We start from the raw sequence: 17,524 nt of genomic DNA, 5'->3' as shown, positions 1-17,524 counted from the left end.
GAGCACCGACAAGCGACCGGGTGTCACATGAACGTCACAGTGGGATCGTCTGGGAGAGAAGATCGTTGTCGTTGGGTTTGGCGACTCCGTGCAGGTTTTGGCGGAAGGACACAGTCGGACCGAGCACGGTCAGGACAAGGGTTAACGCCGGGTCAGGCAGTCTGTCTCTCATTTACATGCCGCTCGGCTCTGAGCGACCATCTTTTGTTGCGAGCGATCGCGTTTTTATTCGTGTTTGTGCGAAGCGACCCGCCAGGTACCGCGAGCCCGCGAAGTCGACCAGGATCACCGGAGGTCGTGCATCGTCGGTCAACGCACCAAAGATGGCCACCTGGAGCTATCGCACTCGTGTACGTGATGCAACGATCGTCTGATCGAATCGCGGTGTTACTGCAGTCGGTGGATGTTGCGGGGTCGTGCGTCGGATTTATTTATTTATATATTTCTATTCCGATGCGCAGACCCCCGCGGACGGCGCCCATTGGCTGACGGCGTCACATGTACCCGGGAAAAAAATATACACGGTAGTTTGGAGAAGACATCCCCCGGACGGATCAAATATCACAGCATCTTCCCTCGCAGAAATTAATGGACATGAGCTCTTATTTGATCAAGTCTAACTACGTGGACCCCCAATTCCCCCCGTGCGAGGAGTACTCGCAGAGTAATTACATTCCTGAGCCGGGCCCGGAGTTTTACAACCAATCGGGAGAGTCGGACTTCGCGCACCACGGCCCCGTGTACCCCGCGGGGGACTTCTTGGCCGAAGCGTATCCGTGCGACGCCAAGTCGGCCGCGCTCGATCGCCGAGGTCTGGAGCCGTCGTCGCCGCCGCACCCGCGGCACGGTCCCTGCGAGTCGGAGCACGAGGACCAGCGGCGACCCGTGGTCTACCCGTGGATGAAGAGGGTGCACGCCACCGGCGGTACGTGTCCTCGTGCGACTCGTCGGCGCCGCGTTCCGCGCACCACCGCCGATTGTTCATTAGCACGATTTACGCACCACCTTAAAGGGGCCGCCGTGTCCCCTAAACCAAATTTATGGCTGCGAGAGGGAATATGGTGCGAGGTCCGGTTTGCCGGGAGAGCGCGTTTCACAATGGCCTGCTTTTCGCGCTCAATTATCCCCCCCCCCCCCCCCCCCCCCCCCGCCAACGTCCCCTTTATGCGTTTTGCACGAAATGAAAAATATATTTCTCTGATATAAATCAAATTGTCCAATAATTTAGGTATTTCTAAAAAATAAATACAAAAAAAAAAATTATTCATTTCCCCCCCCATGTTTTGACACGTTACGTGTTGAGCACCATTGGGTGTACATTGGGAGTGCGAGCGATCTATATTTCGGGTACATCGTGTGCACGGATAACACACGAGCAATACACTACACACCTTCGTTAAAGGTGAAAATACCTTCGTTAGACTCCGAAATAGAACATTTTATAATGGAGGGAAATGCGCCAAACGTGTGTGTGTGTGTGTGTGTGTGTGTGTGTGTGTGTGTGTGTGTGTGTGTGTGTGTGTGTGTGTGTGTGTGTGTGTGTGTGTGTGTGACTGTGTGTGTGTGTGTTCATTCTGATGCACCGTACCCTGTCACAGAGAGTCGGTGCTGCCGAAGCACTTTCTTGGCCAAAGTTATACTGGGTAGTTTGCCATTGCCTTCCCAGCAATAGATGGCCAGCCATTTACAATTTGTTCAGGGTGTCGGCGATGGCTCACCTATTTTACTCGAAGGACACCGTGGGATCTTGAACTTCCACCAACTAATGCTGGGGCAGATGGGACATCCGTTTAACGTCCATCCGAGGGAAGGCACACGCATTGAGGAATCACCTTGAATGTGAAACACCACGATGACAGTTTACAGTTTAGCCAAGATTTAAACCTTGGCAAATGGGCCACAGAGACACAAGATTCCAGGCAACTACGCCATCCTGCCAGCTTATGTGTGTGTGTGTGTGTGTGTGTGTACACACACACATACACATATATACACACACACACACATAATTAATAGCTGGCAGGATGGTGTATATATGTACATATATATATATATACACAGGGTGTTTCAAAAAGAATGATACAAATTTAAACGTTTATTTACAAAGAAACAGAAACCTCAGGAAGGTGAACCAAACATTTATTGAAAGCTTATGACATGGTATTTTCTATCACTGATTGATATTGCAGTAAATCACTGCTATAGTTGGTGAGAGCCCAAGGTCTGAAATTGGCATTTACACAAAATCCTTGTGATTGACGTTCTCGATGTGACCTTAGGCCCTTTCAGGTACCTCTCAGTGATCTCAGGTGGTTCTGCCCCACAGAAAATGTTGTTGTGGTTGTTGATTTGATGGCACCGTTCAAGTGGAAATGGCCTTCATCACTGAACCACATCAGGTTGATCCAGGTTGGGTACCGCTCCATCCTGTCACCGAGCCAATTGCACATATCAAGTCTCCTTCCCATGTCATCTTGACTCAGTTTATGCCTAATAGAGATGATGTGTGGGAAAAGCTTCAGTTCCTTAGTGAGGATACGCCAGACTGATGTTGGTTTGATGCCCAGATCCTGGGAGCACCTGCGGTGGGACTTCTTGGGACTGTCCACTGCAGAATCCCGCACGGCGTCGATGTTGGCTTGACTCTTGGCTACTGATGCTGGCCTGCTACTCTTGCCCTTGCCCTGGTTGTGCACTGTACCCTTGTGCTCAAAATGTTTCACAATACGTTGAATGGCACGATTTGTGGGTCCATCACGTGTTCTCAGGTCGTATTCCTGGCAGAACCTCCGGCGGGTGTCTACATATGATTTAATCTCATACCACAGAGCCACCACTTTTGTCTTCTCCTCCACTGTCAATGGCATAGTTGAAATCCCAGGAAACAAATACAACGATAGCTCCACAAAACCCTGAAAAGGAAAACGGTATAGGTCAAAAAACAAAGAAATGGTGGGAAGTCAAAGTTGTATCAATCTTTTTGAAACATCCTGTATATATACAGTATACACACACACACATATATATATATATGTGTGTGTGTGTGTATATATGTGTGTGTGTGTGTGTGTGTCTGTGTGTCTGTGTGTGTGTGTGTGTGTGTGTGTGTGTGTGTGTGTGTGTGTCTGTGTGTGTGTGTGTGTGTGTGTGTGTGTGTACGCACAAACCTGGTGTTGGCTTAACAATTAGGGTGCTGGCTTGGGATTCTGGGGTCCTGAGTTCAAATCCCTGTCGGTCTTTGAATTAACACCAGCAGATGGGGTTCACTCAGCCGATCATCCTTCCGAGGTTGGCAAAATGAATACCAGTTTAATGCGTCTCGCATTCCAGTATCCTAAGTAGGAATGACGCCCCGACCAGGATTGTGCCTAACAGTCAAGAAACTACTTCGGCAGTCATATGCATCATCATCATCATCATTGTCATAATATTTGTCTCTGTGTGTGTATATACATATATATATGTCTCTTGAAATTATCTGAAGATAATATATACAATCTACAATTCCTGCAAACACAGGACTATCTAAGGAGTATAATCAAATGATTGTGATATTTATTAGTGATTATCATGATTTACTGCTCTACAATACCGCACACAAAAAAACCTCCATCAAATTATCCCAATGGATTGTCATTACAAAGTGAGTGCACTTTTGGGATCGATTTGTGTCCCAATAAAAGCGCCCGAGCAAAATTAACTGGTGTATAATTTTGCCTCAGGTGGTTTGACGACTGCACGTATAAGTATATATATATATGTGTGTGTGTGTGTGTGTGTGTGTGTGTGTGTGTGTGTGTGTGTGTGTGTGTGTGTGTGTGTGTGTGTGTGTGTGTGTGTGTGTGTGTGTGTGTGTGTGTGTATATACAGTCACGTGAAAAAGTAAGTACACCCCATGTAAAGTTTGGACTTTTTCAACATATTTCAACATACAGCTATTTGATCTTCATTTCAACAATATTGATGGATAAAGGTGATATAATATAACAAATATCATGAAACATTTACATTTTCTAGTCCATTGTATAATTTAAATAAACATAAATGCAAATTTCGCATGTGAAAAAAGTAAGTACACCCCGACATTGATCACTACTTCAAATACCTAAAATTAGAATCAGGTGCACCAGCTCAGGTGCAAATGATTAGAACATCGTTGGAGAGGATCTTGGAGGAACCTGTCTTATTTAAACCTCAGACATTTACTTTGGTTTGCTCTTTGCTGATGAAGTGTGCGGCGTCACCATGCCTCGATCAAAAGAGCTCTCTGAGGCCTTCAGAAAGAAGGTTATAGATGCTTACGAGTCTGGGGAGGGATTTAAAAAGATCTCCAAACAATTTGAAATCAATCATTCGACTGTCCGGAAGATCATCTACAAGTGGAGAAGATTCAGGCCAGGCCGCCCCAGCAAGTTCAGCCCAAGAGCAGACCACAAGATGCTGAAAGAAGTCTCTAAGAACCCCAGAATGTCATCACGGGACCTACAGATAGCTCTTGCCACTGTTGATGTCAAAGTGCACGAGTCTACCATTAGAAAGATGCTGCACAAATTTGATCTACATGGGAGGTGTGCCAGGAGGAAACCTTTGCTGTCCAGAAAGAACATCAGGGCAAGACTAAAGTTTGCCAATGAACACCTCAGCAAAGACCAGCACTTCTGGAACAATGTGCAATTGGACAGATGAGTCAAAGGTAGAGCTATTTGGCCACAGTACCAGAAGACATGTTTGGCAAAAACCAAAGACAGCATTTGACCACAAGAACCTGATACCAACTGTAAAGCATGGTGGTGGAAATATTATGGTTTGGGGCAGCTTTGCTGCATCAGGGCCTGGGCAGCTCACCATCATAGAATCAACTGTGAATTCTTCATTGTACCAGAGGGTGCTTGAGGATAATGTGAGGCCATCTGTCGGAAAGTTGAAGCTCAACCGAAGGTGGACCTTGCAACATGACAATGACCCTAAACGTACCAGTAAATCCACCAAGTAATGGCTGAAAAGAAAGAAATGGAGGGTTCTGGAATGGCCAAGTCAAAGCCCGGATCTAAATCCCATTGAGATGTTGTGGGGGGATTTGAAACGAGCTGTGCATGCAAGAAACCCCTCAAACATCGCACAGCTGATAGAATTCTGCATTGAGGAGTGGGCAAAAATTTCTCCCAGTCGATGTCAGAGACTGGTAGACAGTTATAAGAAACGCCTACTTGAGGTCGTTTCTGCCAAAGGGGGCAATACCACCTATTAGAGCCAAGGGTGTACTTACTTTTTCCACATCCGAAATTTGCATTTATGTTTATTTAAATTATACAATGGCCGACAAAATGTAAATGTTTCATGATATTTGTTATATTATATCACCTTTATCTATCAATATTGTTGAAATGAAGATCAAATAGCTGTATGTTGAAATATGTTGAAAAAGTCAAAACTTAAATGGGGTGTACTTACTTTTTCACGTGACTGTATATATATATATATGTGTGTGTGTGTATATATAAATGTATATATAAATATATATATATATATATATATATATATATATATATATATATATATATATATATATATATATATATATATACATACTGTATATATATATATATATATATATATATATATATATATATATATATATATATATATATATATATATATAATATAATATATATATATACATACATACTAGCCAAATGGCTAAGCATCCTGGCAGGTAAAGCTACCTGTTCCTGTGTCCCCACTGTAGTAACGTCGAAATACCCTGGAGGTGAGGGCAAGCGATCCCGCACTGCATACACAAGACACCAAGTCCTGGAGCTCGAGAAAGAGTTTCACTTCAATCGGTATCTGACCCGTCGGAGACGCATCGAAATAGCCCATACCCTCTGCCTCTCTGAGCGGCAGATCAAGATCTGGTTCCAAAACCGTCGTATGAAGTGGAAGAAAGATCATAAATTGCCAAACACAAAGTCCAGACCATCCACAACAACTGCCTCTTCTTCAACTTCTTCTTCATCTTCTTCCTCTACTTCCATCTTACACCAATCGTTGATTAAAACCGGCCAAACGGAGTCACTGGTTTCAGGGTCTTGAGCGACATTATTGGTCCATTTGGTTTTAAATCACCATTTAACCATTCATGGTTTGCTATACGACATTTCCATCTGTAATCTGACGATTTCATGTCGTTCCTTGTAAAGTCAGCAGTGAAGTCTGCGTGTCAGAACCTTTTGGAATTGTTTTCTTACACATGTACAATGTTACTCGTTGGCCTACACCATGCCACATCCGCATGCGCTTGTCGTGTTTTGTCATGTATGTTTCTGGAAATAATATGAGTAGTATGTTTTGAGAGTGTTTTCAAGCATGGTGGAATCTCTACGGTTTTCTTGCTGTGTACACTGCAGTTGTTGTGTGACCTCGTATGCAATAATACGGTTAGATGAAGCAACGCGTAAAAATACGAACATGAACAGGGTAAAAAATTCAAAGCACATAAATACGCACGTACAAGTTCAACTGCAACTTGGGATTCTTTATTTATAAAGTACAATATTTATTTGTAGGGATTGTTGAAATTACAGGCCCAAAATAAATTATTATATATATATATATGCTATTGTCGGATAAAATTGTATGAATCGATTATAAAAAGTAAATATATTTTTATTGTTTTTTAAAATATATTTTCATTCTTTATACGTTAATTTAATTAACTCCTTAATCTATTTAAATATTTATTTATTATTTATCGATTTCATATTCACATTAAATTACTTTTTTATTGTTTAATCTTTGCCTCAATTTGTCTTTTGCTCCCTCACCTCCTGTTTTGGACTTTAAACATTTAAACTCTTAATGCAACTTCACACACGATGCTAAAACTTCACTTCTTTTCATTACTTCCATGTGCTTGTCTTGCAGATTTTGTCTAAAAATGCAATAAAATTTGTTTTGCCTCATTTGATTATGCAAGATATATAAATATATATATATATATATATATATATATATATATATATATATATATATATATATATATATATATATATATATATATATATCGGTACGAGCTTTGGTGAATTTTGTTGAGCTTGTTATCCTCATTTTTACTAATTGGCACAATGACAACACCTAAAAGCTTGTTCCATGATAAATTGCATTGTATCACATGTAAGGGCTGAATGTTTTGTCGATGTACTAAAACAAAAAAAAGGAACATAAGGATGCTTGTTCACTTTCGAAGTTAAAACCACTGTTGAAATAATTAAATTGAGGAGGAAAAAAATTGCAATTTTTGTGATGTCTTCAATTATTTTTATAATTGTCAGACCATGAATATACTGATCACCGCTTGTTTCTACTACTACTACTACTACTACTACTTTCTCAACTGCCACAATTATTCCCGCCTTCTAGTGGAGTTTACTGTGGACTTTCTTTTGGCCTATGTCTTTCATTAACTCTCTGGCCTGACATTTCGCTGAAGGTGATTTGTACAGAAACTTTTAATTTCTTCACCGTGCCAGCGATATCTTGCTTACTCTTCACGAAAGACAATGATGCTTCGCTTTGCATGTGAAATACCAGGGCAACAGTTTATAGCTCGGTCTAGATTTTAACCTTGACTATACAGGTCTAAGTTAGGCTGGATAGCCTTGATCAGCACTCGTACGGCAAGTGCGAAATAGGTGGGTTGGTGAAATATTTTTCTTACAATATCCAAAACTCTCTCAAACATTCAAGGTGATCTATTATATATTTTTCAGTTGTACATATAAGTTTAATTGTAACTTTTGCGTGACCAAAGAATAATTTTTCCCACATTTTTCAAAAGCACGCAACGAAGCCAAGTTCACGTGAACTTAATCCGTCATTCATGTGAAGGAGGCGGAACTTTTGCGCATGGAGAGAGCTTTTATATCCTGGCTTGGTTCACTTTGACAAAGCCGTGACTTATTAAACTGCAGGAGAGCAAACTTCATTGCAAGCCAAACAGTGATCGTTGCTTACCCGTTTATAAGACTCCAGACTCGAAACAAATCGAAAACAGCCAAGATTATAGAAGATTCGCTGTTGTTTAAGTATCAATAATTTGAGATCATTGCAGGTTCCGACACAGCACAAATAGTCGTGTAACATCTATACGAGTTGAGTAGTGTCTGAGTTAAAGAAACAAGGTAATCACAATAAACCAAGACAAGCCAAAAATGTATGGTAAAGCAGATATATATAATAATAATAATAATAATGCATTTATTTTATATAGCGCTTTTCAGGAAGCCCAAAGACGCTTTGACAGAGTGCAAAACATAACGCATAGCAAAACATAAAGACAATTGCAAAAAAAGAAGAATCAATAGGGAAATATTCAAAGCACAAAGGAGGGCGAAGGAGAGGAGATAGTCAGGGGTTAGATGCTGTGGGTTAAATGTTGAATGCAGTGTTGAACAGGTGGGTCTTGAGTGATGTTTTGAATGTGGTGAGTGAGGAGGAGTCTCTGATGGTGTGAGGTAGCGAGTTCCAGAGGGTGGGAGCAGCGATGGAGAAGGCCCTGTCCCCCCAGGATCTAAATTTGGTCCGGATGGGGGGGGTCAGGAGGTTGGTACCAGCAGAGCGGAGGTTGCGGGTGGGAGTGTGTCTGGAGAGGAGGTCAGCCAGGTAGGATGGGGCCAGGTTATGGAGGGCTTTGTAGGTCAAGAGGAGGATTTTGTACTGGATTCTCTGGGAGATGGGGAGCCAGTGAAGCTTGTAAAGGACGGGGGTGATGTGGTCACGGGTCCGGGAATAGGTGAGTAGACGGGCAGCGGAGTTCTGAATGTATTGGAGTTTATTGGTGATTGTTGAGGGTGAACCATAAAGGAGGCTATTGCAGTAGTCCAGACGGGAAGTGATGAAGGCGTGGATGAGGGTTTCTGCAGCCACAGAGGAGAGGGATGGACGGAGACGGGCGATGTTTTTCAGGTGGAAGAAGGCTGTCTTTGTGATCTGTTTAGTGTATTTGTCGAAGGAGAGGGTTTGGTCAAAGATGATGCCAAGATTCCGGATGTGAGGGGAGGTGGACACTGGGAAACCGTCGATGTTGAGGGCAAAGTTATGGGTGGACTTGGTGAGCGTTTTTGGGCCAATGATGATTATTTCAGATTTATCACAGTTAAGTTTGAGGAAGTTGATTTGAAGCCAGGATTTTATTTCAGTGATGCAGTTTGTCAGGATAGAGTGGGTGGCGGTGGAGATGGACTTGGTGGAGATGAAAAGCTGGATGTCATCGGCGAAGCAGTGGAATTGGAGACCATGACGGCGGATTAAGTGACCGAGGGGGGACAGGTAAAGGATAAAGAGGAGGGGGCCAAGAACTGAACCTTGGGGGACACCTTGGGGGAGGGGAGCAGTGGGGGATTTGCAGTTATTGATGGAGATGAACTGACGTCTGTCAGAGAGGTATGATTTAATCCAAGAGAGGGCAGTGCCGGTAATGTTAAAGGTGGTTTCAAGTCGGGTGAGGAGGATGGTGTGATCGATGGTGTCAAAGGCAGCGCTGAGGTCGAGGAGGATGAGAATGTTGAGGTTGCCAGCATCAGAGGAGAGGAGAAGGTCGTTGGTGATTTTGAGGAGAGCAGTTTCAGTACTGTGGTTGGACCGGAATCCGGATTGGAATGTTTCATACAGGTTATTGGCAGAGAGGTGATGCTTGAGTTGAGTGGCTACAGCGCGTTCCAAAACCTTTGACAGAAAGGGTAGGTTGGAGATGGGTCTGAAGTTATTTAGGGTGTCAGGGTTTAGTCCAGGTTTTTTCAGAATGGGGGTAACAGCAGCAATTTTGAGGGATGGTGGGACGATGCCTGTAGACAGGGAGGAGTTTATTGTTGCAATGATAAGTGGAGAAAGAGCAGGAAGGGAGGCCTTGACAAAGCTGGAGGGGATGGGGTCAAGAGTGCAGGTGGCAGTTTTCATTCCGATGAGGAGTTCAGAGAGGTCAGTAGGGGAGACTGGGGAGAATTGAGACAGGGGATGGCAGGATAAGGGGGGGCAGGTGGTTTGAGGGGGAGCGGGTGCGGCGGTGGTCAAGCTGTTGTAGATGTTTTCAATTTTGCGTTGGAAGAATGAAAGGAAGGAGATGCAGTTGTCTATTGTGAATGACTGGGTGGTGGTGTTCAGGGGGCTGAGGAGTTTGTTTATTGTAGAGAAGAGTGCTTTTGGGTTTCCGGAGCCAGAGTGGATAATTTGAGAGTAGTAGGCGGAGCGGGCGCGGGAGAGGGCATCTTTATAGTGTTGTATGTGGTCCTTGTAGGCCTGGGAGTGAACTGTGAGACCTGTTTTATTGCGGAGTCTTTCAAGTTGGCGAGCACGAGTTTTCATTAGGCGGAGCTCAGGGGTAAACCAGGGAGCAGAATGGGTGAAAGAAACTGTTTTGGTTTTTATAGGCGCAATTTGGTCAAGGCAGGAAGAGAGTGTGGTTGTAGTAGTCAGTGAGGTCAGAAGGGGTGTGGAGGTCAACGAAGGGAGAAGTGGACATTTTTTCAGAGAGGGTCGATGAGAATGAGGCAGGTGAAAAAGCGTTTAGCTTACGGAAGTTGATAGTGCGATAATGCCTTGGTGCTGGGGTGGGGATGTTGATGGTCAGAGTGATGGCTAGGTGGTCAGAGAGAGTGAGGTCGGAGCCAGAGAGATGGTGCAAAATTAGTCCAGTAGAGCAGACAAGGTCCAAAATGTGACCACGGTTATGGGTAGGAAAGTTGACATGTTGAGTGAGGTTAAAGCAGGTGAGTAAATCAGTGAAGTCAGTGGTTAGCGTGGAGTCAGTGGAGTCCATGTGGATATTGAAATCACCAAGGAGGAGGATTGAGGGGGAGAGGGAACATAGCTGGGTCAGAAAGTAGGAGAAGTCAGACAGGAATGATGGGTGTGGTTTGGGAGGGCGGTAGACAACAGCCATGACTGACTGTGTGTGACCAGAGAGTTTAAAAGCCAGGTGTTCAAATGATGGAGCAGATGAGATGGAGATGAGGTTGGTCTTGATGTCTTGTCGGTGAATAACGGCAATTCCACCACCTCGGCCCTCCGAGCGTGGTTTATTGATGTAAGAATATCCATTGGGTGTGGTGAGGTTGAGCGTGTAGTAGTCCAGTGGTTGTTGCCAGGTCTCAGTGAGACAGAGAAAGTCCAGTTTATTTTCCAGGATGTAGTCGTTCAGGATGAGGCATTTGTTGTTGAGGGACCGGGTATTGAACAGGGTGAGCTTGATGTTGTTTTGTACGGCGGGTATGAATCCAGGTGATTTGGCCAGGGTTCGCAGACAGGAGGTGCGATTTTGTGCGTTGTTGTGACCAGGTGTGTTGGGACGATGAGTGGGAGTGCGCTGAGCCGACCAGAGGATGGGGATGGAGTGACCTGATTGTAAATAAACAAACTTACGACCGGAGCCACGGTGAATGTACCTGGGTCGACGCAGGAGTCCATTCGATCTGATTGCAGAGATGCATGATGGGGTGGAGCGGGTTTTAAGCAGGAGAAGCCTTGCGGCAGAGTACCGCAGAGCCATGCCAGCAGGAGCGAAGGCAAAGCGAGCACGCGGCCAAGGGTGAGGAGGCGAAACAATCGACACAACCAACGGGAGTGGGCCCGAGGAAACAGCGATGGAGCCGAGCAGGTGAAGCCCGGAGCAGCAGAGCAGAGCCGGGACCGCGCAGAGGAAGACTCAATGGCCATAAATCCGCCACGACCACCAGGAAAGCAAGACACGGACAATGGTCCAGTCAGAGAAGCGGCGAGCAAACGACGCCAGCGTCCTCTCACGACCGGACCGGAAAAACCGGAAAAACCGAAAAACCGGAAAGACCGGAAAAAAAATTCGAAAAACGAAAAAAAAACGAATATATATATATATATTTAACATATACACATATGCACACACACAAACACACACGTTTTATTTAAAAAAAAACTTCATATTTTTTGCTACTGACTTACAAACCAATATCGGTTTATGTTGGAAAATATATAAATCTTTTTTTATACACTCTCCAAACTTGAACACTCATTGTACCAACCAATAGCAAAAGTTCTCTTCTTTGTACTCAGTTGAGTGATAAAAAGAAGTCCTTGAAACAGAAAAATGTATAAACAAGGAGACACTCAAGACAGTTATTTTTCAATGTTTTGATGTTTATTGGAAGAATAACTTTTCGCTGTACATTTTATCTTCTGCAAGCCCAAAGCCTGACAATGACAATAAGTTCACGCAAAGGGCACGTTTCCTTCTGATTAAGCAGCCCTGAGAAGGCGAAGCATGACCCCCTAGTTCCTTGACCTCTCTCAGACACTTGTTCCCCATTGTTGTCTTTTTGTGCATTAAGGCAAAGGATGGAGGCGAATGTTCAGAAGTTGAACTGTCGCAATACACCATCCATACTGCGTTTAATGTATATATAGATGATGTGGGTGATTGTTAGAATATGTATTGCTTGCACATGTGGTGTGAGTGTCACGATTCATGCCCAAAAGTGGTTCTACGAGCTCTCCACCCTCCCCCCCCCCCCATTACACCCCTGCGCCCCTCAACTCCCAGCCCACTCTACAGGTCACGGACAGGACTCTGAATATCCATTATATCGGGAATGCAAATGCGCATAAATTCAGGACAAAAATCATTTGTTGCATCATCGACAAGTTTGACCCCTCTATGCCACTGTCCAAACCAACCCACATTGCTCGGCACGGAGGGGCGTACGAGGCGCATTCTTAATATTCTCAGAATGAGATCATCTGCACAAGTATAGTCCAAGAAGCACCAGCGGGTTATTTAAAATCCTTAAAAAAACAGAGTATATGGAGTCGATATATATACATATATACTGTATATATATATATATATATATATATATATATATATATATATTCGCGAATTCCTTTTTCCGTATGTTTATTTCGGTAGTATCCCGGATTGTTTGCTCCCGGGGTTTAAAAAAAATACTCTAAATCATACGGAGAAGTTGACGAAAATATATCACTAATTTGCTCAGGCACCGGCACACAATGGCCTACATTTTCACTTGTATTACTTGAGAAATAAACTGCTTTTTTTGAAGTATTCTGCTGTAACATGTTTTTTATTTTTCTTCCATGATGTGAAATATAAATATATATATAAGGGTAATCCTTCCACCTGTAATACAGAGCAATGCTTTGTCCATGAATTTAATTTTGTATCGCATTTAATACTTGACCTATTTAATTTTCAGGTGTACGAGCTAAAGGTGACATGTTTAGAGGATGGAACCTATTCCAATGATTCATCGTCGATACCAGCTTCGCATTGTGGTTGAATGCAGTTTGTATCTGTATCTCATTCGCAATTTAGTTTCCAATGTACTCACATGGGACTTGCATGGGACTCGCACAGTAATATGGGGGAACTGGTAAGGCAATAACACAGCAATAACACGAGGCACTTACACGGAATTCGCTCAGAACTCCAAAGTTGTTCACGTATAGTTAACTACACAGTGATGTCTGTATAAATCTATTGCAGCATAAACATGTAGCTACAATTGTCAAAGTTTATTTTTAAAATCGCATTTACTGTAAATATTTTGTTATTGAACTGATGTGTTATCGACTTTATCGGTGTCGTAAAATGTTGAATATAATTAAACATGTGTAACAAACGTGGTAAGCCTGATGTTGACTTAACGGCTAAGGTGGCTGGCTTGAGATCTTAAGGTCCTGGGTTCAAGGCCCTGCCAGGCCGTTGAATTAACACCAGGAGGGTTGACTCAGCCTGTCATCCTTCAGAGGTCGGCAAAATGAGTACCAGCTTACTGAGATGAATGGGCCATTCGAGTATCCTGCATTGGAGTGGTGACCCGTCCAGGATTGTGCCCAATAGCCTAGAAACCGCTCCGGCCGCCCCATGTATCTGAAGATGCAAAAAGGAGTGGTCAATCAACGTGGGCTGGCAGGATGACCTACAGGTATGCACACTCGCCCTTGAGCTATATAGGGACTTGCATGGGACCCCACCTTACAGGTAGGAGCTTTCTAGGGACCTCGGTTCGAATCTTGACCCAGCTGTAAACTGTCATCGTGGTGTTTTGCAGGCAGCGCGATTCACAAATGTGTGTTCCGTCCCTCGGATTGACGCTAAACCGGTGTCCCATCTGCCAACATTAGTTGGTGGAAGTTAAATATCCCACGGTGTCCTTCGTGAAGAGTAGGCGAGCTATCGCCGACATCCTGGACAAATTCCTGCCTTGACTTCCTATCTCGGAGTGGTGACCCATCCAGGATCTTAACCCGAGCCAAGAAACTGCTTAACCCGAGACTTAAGGCACTGCTTAAGGATCTTAACCCGAGACAACACCGACACTTTGTCACAGTCACAAAAATGTATCCAATTTTAATTGTTTATTAAATCCGCTATTTTTAATGCAAGATCATATAATTTATGTGATACATAAAATAACTCGTAAAGTTTGGTTTGAAATGTCCTCTTCTAAGCTCTGATTCCTCTAAGTTCCTCTAAATTCTAACAAACAATCGAAATGTCCTCCTCTAGGTTCTGCACACTTGCGGATACATATGGAAAAGTTTCTGTTGATAGACTGAAGTGTTTCACGTGATACTCTGGAAATAACCCTCGTCTCGGCATCTTTGAGTTCAGAAATTTTCATTGCGTCGTCTTTGAAACCATCTTCCTTAACAAATCCCACCCTCCGCACCCCCCAAAAAAAGTTACGGTGAGAGGTCAGGAGATCTTGGAGGCCAAGGAATCCAGATTGGTGGGAAATTAATCTGCCGAAGCATCCAGGAATGTTTTTCGCATGACTCCAGAAAAATGTGTTCCACATGTGTACGTAACTTTCCGCATTCACAGTCTTCGTTTCCTCATCATCCTGATATTCAAAAAAGTATGGACCATGAATCCGATGACTACCGAGGACAAAGTGGGCCTGTTTCTCCATGTCCCAAAACAGACAATTCAGTTTGTTTACCAAACCATTCAAGTAAACATGACCTCCTTTACTGGAAATTTTATCTCTATGTTGATTCCTGCTTGATCTACAATCCTGCTGAATCGCACACAAAATTCACAACGTCTATGTTCATCCTCTGAGGTTAACTGCTGCATCAATTGGATATTTTAAGGGAAAGCCTTAAGATCAGCCTTTAACATCCTCATGACACTGCTTTGTGACACTCCAATTTCATGTGAGATGCGCCTTGTTGATTTTCTAGGGCTACACGCGCAATCACTTCACTAATTCTGTTTACGGTCTCTGGAGTTTTGAATATTCCTCGGATGTCCACAGTGTCCTGCATTACTGTTCTTCACAGTGCCCGTCCCTCTTCATTTTGAAACTATATGATGTATATCCTTTGAGGTCAGTGCATTACGTTAGGGGAATTGTGTTTTGAATGCACACTGCAATCCAATCACTGATTTAAACTCTATGTTTTTCTTGACAATCAAGATTTGCTCTTCTGTTATTAGTTGCACCATCGATAATACCTACAATTTTTAAATATAAATGTGAAATTACATTTGTTATTAAAATTTGAATGCTTACTCAACCGAATTCACTATATTTGACATTTCTACCCATTTTTTTTAACATAAAATTTGCGAATCGGGCGCATTTTTGCCCTCACCCTGTACGAGAATAATAAATGTAAATAATTTGCATGTATGCATGTAGTCATCCATTTACTTTTTTTAAATCACACTCAAACGAAAGAACATTCCATCAACAGTATGCATAACATACAAGTTGTAATTTAACATTTTAAGCTGTATATGTTGTTTACATCCATAAGCGTGTAATGATATCTCTGAAGCACCACTAGGCCGTTCAAAATGTTATACGAGCGAGATGCGATGGTCCAAGATGTGGCAAAAAACGTCGAACAAGTCATAAACAGATATAACATATTGAATTCATTTCAATATCTTCTTCATAATTATCCATACCTGTAGATAAAAAAATAATATAAACGGTGTGTTTTTGTATCTTGTTGGTGGAATCTTTTGTACGATATATATATATATATATATACATATATATATATATATATATATATATATATATATATATATATATATATATATATATATATATACAGTATATATATATAGTATATATATATATATATATAATATATATATATATATATATACAGTATATATATATAGTATATATATATATATATATAATATATATATATATATATATACAGTATATATATATAGTATATATATATATATATATAATATATATATATATATATATACAGTATATATATATATATATATATATACAGTATATATATATATACAGTATATATATATATATATATATATATATATATGTATATATATATGTATGTATATATATATATGTATATATATATGTATGTATATATATATATGTATGTATATATATATGTATATATATATGTATGTATATATATATATATATGTATATATATATGTATGTATATATATATGTATGTATATATATATGTATGTATATATATATATATATGTATATATATATGTATGTATATATATATATATATATATATATATATATATATATACTGTATATATATATATATATATATATATACTGTATATATATATATATATGTATATACTGTATATATATATATATATATATATACTATATATATATACTATATATATATATATATATATATATATATATATATATATATATATATATATATATATATATATATATATCTAGAGCAATGCGACTGTGTTGCTAATATGCCTCCGCATATTCCCTGCCCGTGACAAGGGGTTCGTGCCCTCGTTGACTTCTAAAAAATAAACAAGATTGATTAAATCCCTTCATCTGTTGTCAAGTATCACATTTTTACCAGATAGGACAGGTTTCACATCGATCAGTGAAGCGGTTTCTGAGAAGGGTTTTTTTTTTTTTAATATCGGCTTTCAAGCTAATATGGCTGCCAAACCATGTGACATATGACTCCATAAATGTACACTCTGTATATATATGGGTAGTGGATCATGTTTGTGAAGTTTCGTGTTGATCGGATATGTTTCGTTTTTCTATCCAAGATGGCTGCCAAACCAAACCACATGTCCAACAACATCATCATTTTCAAAGCAATTGAGTTAGATGACATTTGTAAAGTTTCGCATTGATAGGGTAAGTGTTTTCTGAGATATAATTATTTAATATTTTCCTTCAATCCAATATGGCTGCCAAACCATGTGACCTATGATGTTATAAATTTAATATTTCAATGCAAATGGGATCATGTGCATGCAATTTTAGATTTTTAGGATAAGGATTAAAACATTTATGGCTGGTATACCACTTCACCGATTATGTGATTATTATCATGGTTTTGTTCCCCATTGGGAGTACTTGATAATGTGCCAAGTTTAAAAAAATTCCATTCAGCAGTTTCCCAGAAATATATTTTTAATTATTTGCGTTTGAACCAAGATGGCTGCCATACCCCGTGACAT

General features: G+C 41.2%; 1 protein-coding gene across 1 annotated transcript; it reads left to right on the top strand.

The window, feature by feature from the left end:
• The first annotated feature begins 313 nt into the window (after nt 1-313).
• On the top strand, nt 314-6,970 carry LOC137434529 (homeobox protein Hox-D4a). Its single transcript, XM_068127642.2, has 2 exons — nt 314-925; nt 5,747-6,970. The coding sequence occupies exons 1-2, from the start codon at nt 589-591 to the stop codon at nt 6,091-6,093; spliced, it is 684 nt and encodes a 227-aa protein (XP_067983743.1). The 5' UTR covers nt 314-588; the 3' UTR covers nt 6,094-6,970.
• Nucleotides 6,971-17,524: the final 10,554 nt, after the last annotated feature.

This window comes from Myxine glutinosa, chromosome 10 (genome assembly GCF_964187855.1).
Source record: "Myxine glutinosa chromosome 10, kmMyxGlut1.1, whole genome shotgun sequence".
Lineage (NCBI taxonomy): Eukaryota > Metazoa > Chordata > Myxini > Myxiniformes > Myxinidae > Myxine > Myxine glutinosa.
This window is presented reverse-complemented; position numbering and strand designations above follow the sequence as displayed.